At 38.0% G+C, this 12567-nt stretch overlaps 2 protein-coding genes across 3 annotated transcripts; both read left to right on the top strand.

Annotated features, from left to right (window-relative positions):
- Nucleotides 1-584: 584 nt before the first annotated feature.
- Nucleotides 585-3910, top strand: LOC308697293 (uncharacterized protein). Of its 2 annotated transcripts, XM_081376476.1 has the most exons (6): nucleotides 587-677; nucleotides 764-816; nucleotides 889-1017; nucleotides 1174-2619; nucleotides 2711-2867; nucleotides 3497-3910. In XM_081376476.1, exons 1-5 carry the CDS (start codon nucleotides 655-657, stop codon nucleotides 2800-2802), a joined length of 1743 nt encoding a protein of 580 aa, XP_081232602.1. In that variant the 5' UTR covers nucleotides 587-654; the 3' UTR covers nucleotides 2803-2867; nucleotides 3497-3910. The 2 variants fall into 2 exon arrangements, with proteins under 2 accessions (XP_081232601.1, XP_081232602.1); XM_081376475.1 differs by having other exon boundaries at nucleotides 585-677; nucleotides 889-2619.
- Nucleotides 3911-4247: 337 nt separating this feature from the next.
- Nucleotides 4248-12274, top strand: kdf1b (keratinocyte differentiation factor 1b). The gene is made up of 4 exons (XM_081377529.1): nucleotides 4248-4504; nucleotides 5216-6140; nucleotides 6538-6606; nucleotides 10912-12274. The coding sequence occupies exons 2-4, from the start codon at nucleotides 5294-5296 to the stop codon at nucleotides 10989-10991; spliced, it is 996 nt and encodes a 331-aa protein (XP_081233655.1). The 5' UTR covers nucleotides 4248-4504; nucleotides 5216-5293; the 3' UTR covers nucleotides 10992-12274.
- Nucleotides 12275-12567: the final 293 nt, after the last annotated feature.

Raw genomic sequence — 12567 nt, 5'->3', positions numbered from 1 at the left:
TTATGTTTTCCATTTCTGAAAAAGTTATTGACCTGTTTGCAAGTTTCGCAAAATAGTCTGAATTGATTTATTATGATTTTCTAAAATCCTCATTCAGTGATCAGAAATAACTGACATGAAAATTCACAGGTCAAAAGGGATAGAAACCCTGTAAATAGGTTCAAGTGCATTGAGAACAAATAAAAGTGGTCAGCAATTTCCTCCTGATATAACCCTTAAACATGATTGCCATTGGTGTAACCTAACGTATTCAGGTAAATTTTGCTGTTTAAATAAAATAAATAATATTTTGTTGAACATTTTTCATTTTCACAATATAAAGTTAATTTTATGTTACCTGTCAAAACATTTTGAAAATAGTTGTAATTCATTTTAATTTATTATTATTGTTATTATTATTATTATTATCATCATCATCATATTCTTTTTTAATTGGCAAGCATAGTCAAAACAGGGAAATGATCATTCATATCATTCAAGTGATGTGATTATTGTTAACAGCTGCAACTTGCAGGTATCTTGATTGCTGATTGGCTGATGGTAAGGAGTGGGGTGTATAAGAGATTCCTATTGAGCTTCTTGTCATAAGCTATCAGCTGAGGGGATTGTAACAGAAGTTGTTGGTTACTTAGTTTGGTGGTGCTTTATTTAACAATGGGTTCTAGATTCTGCTTAAGGTGAGCTCTAAATTGACTGAAATTATTATTATTATTATTATTTACATTGCTCTACCAAATGGTTGATTTGCTTTTTTTTTTTTCAGAATTCTTTTTGCCTTGTTTCCTGCTTGTGTAACCTGTTTGGAGAATTATGAAGGTAGGCCTAACACACTTCTGATATTTCTGAAACATTAGTCTCATGCTGTTTGTGTACTTTTTGTTTCAACAGGGAGCATGCCAACTGCTAATGTGCAAAGAGTTTCAACTCGTACTTTCCCAGTGATTGTCCCTGAGGTGAAACAAATGGGAAGTCGGCATGACCCTGCCTACAGTTCTGTTCACCTGCCCTACCATCAAGGTGCCCATGGAAGTTATAACTATCATAAAGGGAGATTAGTTCCAGGCTCAAATATAAAATCTGATTCAAAAGATTGTCAGACTCCAGATAAAAGTGACAATCAAGAAAATGTTAACTTTAAGGCTTCTGCTTCTGTTCCAAAATATGACTTGTCAGGTTTTGGACAACCCTCTGTTCAATATGGCTCTCGTACAGCTACTGATGCCTTCAAAACTGTCCAGCCTAGTGGCCAGCTTGCTTCTTCATATCAGGGTGGGTCCACCTTGATGAGAACCCCAAAAGTACCTGAACCTAAGCCCTTAAAACCCTCTAGAGGTGAATCTAGTTATACTAGAACATCTGGATCTAGCAGGATCTTTGTAGTGAATGCTCCTAAAAATGCATTTAGCCATGAGTTCAACTCTGAAGTTATTACAAACCCAAATCATGGATTAACTTCTAGCTCAAGTCAGGTGTCCCATCAGCATACTTCATCTAGGGGGAGCCAAAGTACTAACAAAGTCCAAACAGCCAGTAGCAGTTATGGCCCATTGCTGAAGGAAACACCTGTGTATTCAAGTACAAATCCAAGAAAACCCTCTAGTAGTGGAATTGCGTACAGTAAGGTCAAATCTTCAGTTGTTAGCTCGGGGCCAGTCTTTGTAGTTCAGGATGGAGGACGAGCTCAAGGTCATGGGGCCTATAGTGGGCGTCTAGATTCTGTTCCCAGTCATGTTGACCCATATCAGGCCAGTCAGACCTCTACAGATTTGACTGCCAGTAGTCAGGGCAAGTCATGTAATGAACCTCTTCACTACTCAATGAGTGGTACTCCATACAGTCCCAGTCCTGAGCTAAGAAAACCTTCCAAAAATGACTGTAGAGACAATGTTGATTCATCTTCAATTGCCAGCTCTGGTGATGTTTCTAAGAGCAATTTCTTGGGCACTGAGAACAAGTTACCACCTCACTATGAAGCTACCCTCCCCAAATTCCAGCAGACCTACAATTTCCATGGTCCGCCTAGTCAAAACCATAAGCTCATATACCCCTCTCAAAGTCAGGCTCAACATGAAGCCAAGTCCTCAATTGCCAGTTCTGGAGCTATCAGGATAATGCAGGATCCTATGATTGTTCAAAGTAGACCAGAATCCAATACACCCAAAGTTCATCCTAGCTTTTCCTTCTCTTCTGTGAAGGGGACCTCATACAACCCAAATTCTAGGCCCTCAAAACCTTCTAGAAGTGAATTCGTATTCAGTGCCACTAACCCCAATATTGCTGGAGCTAATGAGATCAAGACAGTCCGTGTTAGGCTTAATAAACCACCCACAAGCAGCTTTGGTAATCTTCAGAACCAATGGGCTTCTGGTGGCGTTAGCAGTGGTGCTTTCCAAAGTTCCTTTCCTCCATTTTCCCTGGGCCAGAGGCCAGGTCAAAATGTACATAAGCCTATTGGTTCTTCAGCTCCTCAATCTCAGGGTTCCAAAGGAGTCCAGAGCCAATTCACTGTATCTCAAGGAAATACAGATTACACTAGGCATATTACCGCCATTCCAAGTGAGTTTGGCCAAAGTTCCATCCAAAGGATTTTTCCTACACTGTCCGGCAACTACAGAAAAGGTTTGCTCCAAAGTGCACCACAATCATAATCTCATTGCATGTTTGAAATGCATTTTTCAGTCAGAAAATAACATTGTTCCTTCTGCCACAGCTGAACAAAACCAGCCTCAAGTTAACAGGCTGGATTCCACAGCTCCTAAATGTGAGGTGACCCAAAATAGCCCTGCAGGTCTTGGTCAATAGGGCCTAGTCAACTTCCAGGATGTCAACCTGTCCATCTAGAAGCAGTTATTTACGTCTGTCATAAAGTGAGTACAATTGCTTATGTCTGTCTGTTTTGGTGTCTACTAGGAAATGATCTGCACTCTGCAAGCAATACTGTAGTCCAAAAGTGGGATGGTTATTTCAGCGTTTACAGCATCCCAGCAATCTGTCTTTGCTTTATGTAGTGTGCAGTCTCATTTCCTAATTGTAATTCAGGATGTTTGTGGCTATGTTCAGAATATGACTGTAGTTTACTTCATAAATGCAGTATACCATGACCCCTTTTTTAAAAAAAAAAGTTGTGTAACTGTATAGTGCGGCGACCATTTCAAACAGCTAAATGCTATATTTTCACAACTTTACTGATGGATGTCACGATTTCAATTTAGTCCAGTTGTATTTAAAATTTCATACCTCAATACCACAGCAATATTGATCAAATATACAGTATTCCACATGGCATGATACTTTACTTTTGGGCAGCTGTAGTAGGTCTTTGGGGTATTTGTGTAGCCTTCAGAAAATCTGTGTAGAAAATGCGTACAGCAGAAATTTAGTAGCCTATACCTTTTTGACCATGGCCTACAGCATTGAAGCCTGTGAAAACCTTTTTTTAAATGGCATACTTGCATGATTCGCGAATGTCAACATTAATGGTTTTTCATTCTTGCAGCCTGGATTAGGTGTGTGTTGAGGCTGTCAGTCATCAGGCTCTGGTCTCTGCAAGGACTAGGATGCTCGGACTGATCCAGTGTGTTGCTGTTCAGTGATCATAGAAACTGTGGACACAGGAAACTGTCTTGGCAATTTATGACTCTTGATTCACCACCTTTTCGAAGACTGTACATTTCATTAAAATAAACTTTAAACCCACAAAATCTGTTTAATGCTTTCCAAATCCTCTCAAATGTTATATGTAAATGTGACATTTGACTTCATAAATGAATAGGCATGTTTGGAGTTGAATACTAGTCTGTCAGAGACTAAAATGGGCCACTTGTATTACAATGAATGGAAGAAATTGGTCGTTATGTTCTTGCTGTTTAATGACAGCATCACCACAGCTGCTGTTGGAAGCTCTAGATACCACAGAAATACAAGGAAAGAGTTTGGTGTGGTGAAATTGGCTGCAGATAGGCCTGTAGCTATATATTCCTAAATTACCTACTAGTTCTACTTCGGAAGGAGAAGTTAACCCACTCCGCTGTAGAGGAGCATTGACGCCATCTGTTGGTTAAAAAAATCTCAGCGCTGCGTTCACTTACCTCATCATAAAATGTAGATTAACCATCCAATTCAAAATATATCGAAGGTTAAAACTTTGTTTTATTTAAATATACGTGTACACTTGGTTGCAAACGACTTCTGATCTAATTTACAGTCAATGAATCAATGGGTTAGACTCCTCAAATTACGTCACTCGTGTCCATGTCCTGATGTACCTGTAGAATCAGGTAGCCTGCGAGATCTGCCTGTGTGTTTATAGAAGCAGGTACGGCGAGCATTCCGGTCAAATCATTTTCCTTCACTTTTTGCTCTTTTTAATACAGTTTGAGGACGACAGAATGAACACCGGCGGTATATTTGTGAAGTAATAGTGAAATCTAAGTCGAGTAACCTTTTTGAGCTCTCCGGACTTCCGGAAGAATCTCGTCAGACTTCGACATCTCCCCCATATGGTGTGAGTAAACTAACAAAGTTTGTAGGCTATTGTTAATATTACTCCTTAAGATGTTCTGACGTTGCTGAAGTATTTTACACGGTATACTATTTAGTTCCTAAAACCTCGTATCGTTCATTTGACAGATTTTTTAAAGAAAAATGCGGCATGTTTGAGATAGTGTGAACTTTGTATCTTTTCGGAATTTGTAAATGATCAATGGCGGCCTGGATATTAATATTAAAGTGCATCGATGTAATTTTCTCTGCATCACAAAGATTCAATTGTCTTATCTGCTGTGATCTAAATCTGTATTATATTTAATTTGGAAATAATTATGTTTTCAATATTTACTTAGACTAAGACTGCTTTTAAAAGTTTAATTGTTCCAGAAGTGGAACAAAAATCTGTAGACAATAAACTTGCATGTTTTTAAAATATATAATTTTTTACTTTGGTAATTTTTTCACTTTCATAAGGCTTTAGGTGACACTAAGAGCGTTTAGATTCTATGTGTTGCGGTGAATGTTTTACTTTCACTATCTTATTAACAATGACAACAACAGTCAAGAAAGCAAACACAAAACAGCTTTTAAACTGGTTGGTTTACATTTCTAAAGGAAATTTGGGACACGATGCTGCAGTTTTGTTAATGAGACTGACTGAAAGTGTAAGGTAAAACCTTCTTCCCCCTCCCAATTTTCTCCCATTATGTGTATTTTTCTTTAACAGACCCTGAGGCCACAGTCCAGCATCAGGTAACTGCAAAAAGTAGCCACCAGAGGACGGTCTGGGCCGAGTGTTGTCCCTATGGAGAGCACCCCGTCCTGGACCAGTGGTCCCATTGATGAAGGGCCATACCGAGAACGATCTGTTGACCCCGTGGAGGTTGAGATCCAGCACACTGGAGTGAGGCACAAAGTCAACAAGGATGCTAATGGCAATACGACTGGGCCGGAGACAGTAAGCTTTCTCCCTGCCAAAGAAGAGCCCGTTTCGGGGACGTGTATGTGCGGACCTTGTGTGTCCGTGGGTAGCTGCAGGAAGCTTTTTTGTAGCGTGTTGACTTGTGGATTGTACCGCGTATGTCGGCGCTTGCCTTGTCTCATTTCGAGCGAAAGCGCGCCAGTGGAGAACCTGTCAAGTCCTCCACAGGTTGAGAATGGCTTCTATCCTGACATCTTTATTGGTGGTGTCAAGGTGAACACATCCGTCATTGAAGAAGATGAGGAGTGTGTGTCGTTTTCCCCTTCTAAATTAGAGATGGACAGTCCAGTCTACTTCAATAGCTCACAGGCAGATGACTTTATCAATGGCAACGAGACAGAAGATGTGGACACACTCATCACCCGGAAACTTATGGAGGTCTTCTCTGAGTTTGAGATCAACGAGCTGGCCAAGTGCACCACAGACTCCATGTTCCTGCGGCGTTCCCAGGAGATCAGTCAGCTGATCTCGGATATCGTGCAGGAACACAACATGGAGGAGAAGGAGGCCGAGTGCAGGCTGGTGCGAGAAATTGTTCGCATCAGTACGCGCAAGAGTAAGAAGAAGCCGCAAATTCGTCCACAGGAGCTCCAGCGGGACAGCGGCAATGACACCTGGAACAGCAAAAAGAACAGCCAAAAGAGCAGCATCAGTTCCATGAGTGATGGAAGTGAGTGGCAACAACATTTCTCTTTCTTTTGCTCAATGTCGAGTCCTGAACTTTGAGAAAAATACGCCTCATTCACAGTGGCCTGCAAATTTAGCAAATTTTAAAGTCGCCATGAATTCTAAATGATTTATCCATGCACATCATTATTTATTTTTTATTTATTATTATTTTTATTTAATCAAAATAATAATGATCTCTTCTCTCATGCTTACTGGTGCGGGACAACATGTCACTCGCATGAGATCACAGCTATAGCATACCACAACGATCCAATCAATTCCTGATGGATAAAATAAGCTGTTTCACTCAGATATACATCATAATAGGGAAGAAAAGACTATTGCAACTTCCGTTTCGTGCTGACTTAAGTAAATAAACCATTTCATTCTCTCTTTAGAGTTGCAGATTTCCATGGAGAGGTCCGATGACATAGAAGCCAGGAAGTTACGCAACAACAGTAACCAGTGTGAGTAGTGAATTTGATTTTATTAACTGTTTACACAGACTTTTCTCAACACAAAAACCTGATTACGGCAATGCGAAAATATCTCTGGAATTCATTTCACCCCAAAATCAGTTTTAAAGTCAGCATGAATCCACATGATGTATAAATGCAATTTAAGTATTGATATTGCAATAATACAGTACTGTTCAAAAGTTGTTGTTGCTTTGTTTTTTTTAAAGATATTAATACATTTATTTTGCAAGGATGCATTAAATTAATATAGAGTGACTTAAAATATTAAGCAGCACAACTGTTTTCAACATTGATAATAATAGGAAATGTTTCTTGAGCAGGAAATCAGCCTATTGTTATGATTTCTGAAGGATCATTATGAAACTAAAGATTAAAGTAATGATGCTGAAAATTCAGTTTTGCCATCACAGGAATACATGTCATTGTAATATATATTCACATATTTGGGGGGGGGGGGGGTAGGGGGGTTCACCCTTGAACGGGGTCTGAAAAACTTGGTCCATAGATCAAACACGCTTGCATGAATTAATATGAAACTCAGTACACGTACAGATCTCATCGGGCCGAACAACTTTCCCTGGTCAAGTTTTACGCCAGCCCAACAGGAAGTCGGCTATTATGGGTTGTTTGGAGAACGCTTGCTTTGGTATTTGAAATAATCCTCCTAGGCAATTCTTTCAATTGCCACCAAACTCGGTCAGCATAAAGTCAAGACATTGAGGATGATAAATTGCGGACATATTTTTGATATCTCGAACGGTTTGGCCGTGGCGAGGAAACGAATTTATGGCGAGAAAAGATCAAAACGAAGTGTTATAACGTCTGAATACATTAACTGATCTTGATGAAACTTCAGTAGTGTGTTCGTGGTAAGAGGCCGATCGCATGTATGTTACTATTGTGAGTCAAAGTTATAGCGCCACCAACTGGCAGCAGGAAGTGTGTAACTTTCTAAATGCTTTTGACAAAAGTGTGTGGGGGGGGGTAATTTTATGTACAGTCACTAAAATCAGTACGCATATTGGTCTCATCGAGTCGGACAATTTTCTAATTTACAGTCATTAGCTTTGAGCCTCAGGAAGTCAGATATTTTGGTTTGAATGTTGATTTCTTTGCAAAATCAGCCTCTGAATTTTTACCCACTCCTCTTAAGTGGTTTATTTTATTCCCACCAAACTTTTTCAACATGATGAAAATACATTAAAGATGCTAAATTGTAAACAGATAATAAATATCTCAAACAGTTTTGCTATGGCCAGGGATTAATGTAAAGAATGGAAACACTAAAAGCCTCATATCTTCTAAAAATTGTATATAAAATTATACAAATATCAGAACTAAACACGTTTTATTCTTTTTTTTTTCTTCAATTTAATATTTGTTTAAGTTTAAAAACATCCAGAATGTTTTTTAGTCCAATAAAGCTATATTTATGTTTTATTTTCACATTACAGTAATGTGAATATTTTATTTACAGTAGTGAAAATTTAAATGAAATATCATTAAAAGAATACTACAATGTGAAAAATCAATGGTCCTAAAACCCCCAAAAGGGTTTTCTTTCTTTCTTTCTTTCTTTCTTTCTTTCTTTCTTTCTTTCTTTCTTTCTTTCTTTCGTTCGTTCTTTCTTTCTTTCTTTCTTTCTTTCTTTCTTTCTTTCTTTCTTTCTTTCTTTCTTTCTTTCTTTCTTTCTTTCTTTCTTTCTTTCTTTCTTTCTTTCTTTCTTTCTTTCTTTTGGTTTTGGGGAGCAATGTGACCTGGACTTTCATGAGATTCACCCACAATTTGTTTTGCATAAAAAACAAATTGCAAAGACCTTGGCTTAACCTCATGCTAATTTAGTTAGCTAGCAGCTCAAGCTGGTTCTGTGTGTTAGCATAGCCGTGCTGTGAGCCTCTCCCTGCCTGAAATTGAATTAAAGGCTGTTGAGTGCCTGCATCAGCTCTGGGAGAAGGGAGAAGGGTGTGTGGCGAGAGAGTTTGAGGGGTTTGTGATGTAACCAACCACATTGTCACAAACAATGCTCTCTTGTCTGGAAGCCATCTGATCGGTTACACTCCTCTGAATTTGAATGTCTCTCTTTTCCTCATCAGTGGTGGTTTACCCCTCCCTCTGACTTTGCTTGATGTTGTTTTCATGCTCTGCATTATTGGCAAGCAATAGCTGGATTTTTTGCCTTTATGCCATTATATAAACATTTGTGGGAACACGAAGTTGAGAATGTAATAACTTTCAGCATGTCGTTCTAAGAGCACACATTTATTACTTCAGAATTTATGTTTTCTGCCGGCAGGGCCATGTCATAGTTTATCATGTAAATTGTATCATTTTTTTCCTCTGTTTCACTTTGCTGTTTTTCTTTTCTTTTCTTTTTTGCCAGACACTTATAATCACATAATCACAGTCCCCTTCAAAAAACAAACTGGCTGTTTTTTGTTTTGTTTTTGTTGTTTTAGTTTTTTAAGGCTATGTAAATATTCTCCTCACATGTGAAATGAGATGCTAATGCAATGAGATGTAAGCTAGCTTGTTCACAGGCTGTGGGTTTTCTGTCAGGTCAGCCATTCAGTACACTTTACCAAAATTTTTAAAAAGAGTACCTATTATTAAGTAAATAGTACACCAAGAAATAATATACCTAAGTGTGAACAATGTTTTTGGACACTCAATTGCATGTTATTTATTATTAATGTTAATTTTTACACTACTCTGTGGAATACTTGATTCTGATTGGTCAATAGCGCCATCCAGTGGTATGTTATTCCCAGATAACAACTGCTCAAAACAGATAACACAGCCTCATCCGTGTTACTGAAGTCAGCAGCGCTATAGGCTTGCTAGGAATGTTTTTTTGCGTTTGGTGAGCTAATAAAATATTAAAACTCGAATCAATATTTTGTGTACAGTTATGTAATTATGCCATCCAGTATCATGTATTCGCTCTCTCTTGTTCCATACAAACGAAGCCGCTTCCCTTTTTATGACTGTTGTTTTGTACACTATTGGATTATGAAATACAAATCTGAAATCAATATATCTTATCCCCATAATTATTTATGTGGCGAAATGCTGTGTAATAAGTGATATGAATGACTGTATACCGTATCTCTTAAATGTCCGTCTAGTTTGAACTTGCCGCCCTTGCAACTGCTCTCTCTGTGGAAGCTTTGCGTTTAAAGACCTCATAAAATATTTCAACTCAGATCAATATTTCATGTCTAATTATTTACTTATAGCGGTGCAATAAGCGGGATAATGTACATCCAGCCGGTGGTTCTCTCAAAATAACCCCCTTCAGGCTGATCAAGACCCCTCTGCTTCGCGCCGGGGTCCTTTTTTTGAGAGAACCACCGGTTGGATGTACATTATCCCTTACTTAAATTTCAGATGGAATTGAAATCAGGATAAACTTCAGTGAACATTTATCTAAATTATAAGTGCATATTCAATACAATTAAGCGCACTTCTTTTTTTTTTCACAAGGGATGTATAGTTCATAAATGCTCCATCCTTCAACAACCTGAAAGAATCATAAAATAAACAGATTAATAAAACAATATGCAGAGCAGTGGCTGAGAGACACAGCTAGGAACAGCTAGTACTTAAAGGGTTAGGGGACTGTACTTAAAGGGTTAGTTCACCCAAAAATGAAATGAAAATTCTGCCATTAATTACTCACCCTGATGTCGTTTCCAAACCCATAAGACCTTCATTTATCTTCTGAACACAAATTAAGATATTTTTGATGAAATCCGAGAGCTTTCTGACCCCCCTATAGACAGTAACGTCATAACCACTTTAAGGCCCAGAAAGGTAGGAAAGACATCGTTAAAATAGTCCATGTGATTACAGTGGTTCAACCTTAATTTTATGAAGCAATGAGAATACATTTTGTGCACAAATCCTGTCTTCTATCCTGTTTTCTCTACATTACCTTGCCACAACAATTTAGAATTTAGTTCTGAACAAGCCATTTATGCAGCTTGTGGTTTTTGTGTGTGTGTGTGTGTGTGTGTGTGTGTGTGTGTGTGTGTGTGTGTGTGTGTGTGTGTGTGTGTGTGTGTGTGTGTGTGTGTGTGTGTGTGTGTGTTTCCCCAATGGAGTGGATATTTCGGATTTGAAAAGTTATAGTATTCTTTTATGGTAGATCAATGAAAATTCTATTTCTCATGGAGAGAGTAGATTTGTATGTTTATTTGCTTTAATTTGAATCTCTCTCTCTCTCTCTCTCTCTCTCTCTCTCTCTCTCTCTCTCTCTCTCTCTCTCTCTCTCTCTCTCTCTCTTCCAAACAGCATTCTCTCCGAGTTTCCAGGAAACTGGTGTGCCAATGACATCGGACACTCCTTTACTACCCAGCAGCATACGGGCGTGAGAGTTTTCCTTCAGATCATACATCATTTTTATTTCCAAACATCCTTAAACATTGAATACTTCATCTCTGTGAAGAATATGTCCTCTGGCTTGGAGTCAGTGGATGATTTTAGAAGTATACCCCTGAAAATTGTGATTTCATGGGCAGTTTTATATTAACATATCTGAAGAGGTAGTTGTATTTATGCTTCTACTTCACATTTTTGTTCTTTGTTCTCTTGTGATGGATGTGTGAAGTATCTCAATGTTGCTGTCCAGAACACATAAGCCAACAAATCAATTTGCTTGACTTCCTGAGAATGAAGAACAGAAAACAATCTGACCTCTTTATAGCCAGCAGATGGGCATATACTGTAGCATGATTTAACTCTCCACTCAGTTCTGCCTTTTAAAGAGTTAGTTCGTTAAAAAAATTGGTCATAATTTATTCATCCTCATGCCAGTTTTTTCTTCTTACATGAAACACATCAAAAACAATGCCGTTAATGATACACATACAAGAAAAAAATGGCTTTTGAAGACTTGTAATATAGGGAACGAGTCTTGAGTCCCCAAAGATTGGCCAGAATATTCTTCAAAAATGCACCTTTCGTGGTGCACTGAAGAAAGGAAGGGTGTGCAGCAACATGAGGTTTAATAAATAAAGATGTTTTTTTTTTTATATAAATAGTGAACTATTGCTCATTTGTTAAGTTGAAGAATGTATTAGTCAAATGTTGGCTCTTCAGTGAAGGTTTGACTTTGTGAAGTTTGTTGTACCAAACAAAATGCTTTGAGCCGGAATGAATGAATGTTGAAGAGTGCTAAATGGACCTGCTTATTTAAATTTACAAAGAAACTATATATGCACTTCACTTGCCATACGCGAAGTCTAGGATAGCATTTAATTGGTTACTTGTTTAAATTCAATGTATATCTTAATGTGAATGTCACTGTTGCAAGAGTTATTTGTTAGGAAAAATCATTCTCTTATGTAAGACCCTTAGGGTTGCTTTAGCGGTGATCATTTAAAAAAATCTTTGTTGCTTGGTAAACATGGATTTTATAAGAAATTGATTTCATGGTTCATAGGATGCTTGTTTTGCTCAAAAACGTGGTAAAAATTGTACGCTAACTAAATTAAAATATTTTGCATTTGCATGTGCCTTCAGTGAAGACAGCTGACATCATCAGAATTGAGTAAATGCACTGTGTTCAACACAGAAATCAGTTGTACTCGCATTCACACCCTACTGTAATGCATGTAAAGTATGCAAATAAAAATAAATCCCTTATGCATGCCGGAAACATGTCAACATATGCTGTTACAGTGCCAGGACTCATCTAAACTATGGTTTATAGGACACAATGTCACATTCAGTTTGGAAATGCTTGAGTTAAGATGCTTTACATTACACTTCATATACCGAAACCATAAAACCCCCAGAGAGTACCAGGATACCAGGAAATTGTGAAGCAGAAAGTGATATTTGCTTAAGGATAAAGGGCAGAGGAATAGTACTTCAACAAAAACTTGAAACTGGTTCTTTGTATCACATTTGGCATACATTGCATATTCACTGAATCACTTTTTGATT

Source organism: Scardinius erythrophthalmus (genome assembly GCF_964197995.2).
Source record: "Scardinius erythrophthalmus genome assembly, chromosome: 10".
Classification (NCBI taxonomy): Eukaryota; Metazoa; Chordata; class Actinopteri; order Cypriniformes; family Leuciscidae; genus Scardinius; species Scardinius erythrophthalmus.
This window is presented reverse-complemented; position numbering and strand designations above follow the sequence as displayed.

Excerpts from the sequence above, each read along its gene's own strand:
- LOC308697293 (XM_081376475.1), top strand. The coding sequence starts at position 655 with ATGGGTTCTAGATTCTGCTTAAG. Across the intron at positions 678-763 it reads GGTTCTAGATTCTGCTTAAG|AATTCTTTTTGCCTTGTTTC; the intron begins GTGAGCTCTAAA and ends TTTTTTTTTCAG. Across the intron at positions 817-888 it reads CTGTTTGGAGAATTATGAAG|GGAGCATGCCAACTGCTAAT; the intron begins GTAGGCCTAACA and ends TTGTTTCAACAG.
- kdf1b (XM_081377529.1), top strand. The coding sequence starts at position 5,294 with ATGGAGAGCACCCCGTCCTGGACCAGTGGTCCCATTGATGAAGGGCCA. Across the intron at positions 6,141-6,537 it reads CAGTTCCATGAGTGATGGAA|AGTTGCAGATTTCCATGGAG; the intron begins GTGAGTGGCAAC and ends TTCTCTCTTTAG. Across the intron at positions 6,607-10,911 it reads ACGCAACAACAGTAACCAGT|CATTCTCTCCGAGTTTCCAG; the intron begins GTGAGTAGTGAA and ends TCTTCCAAACAG.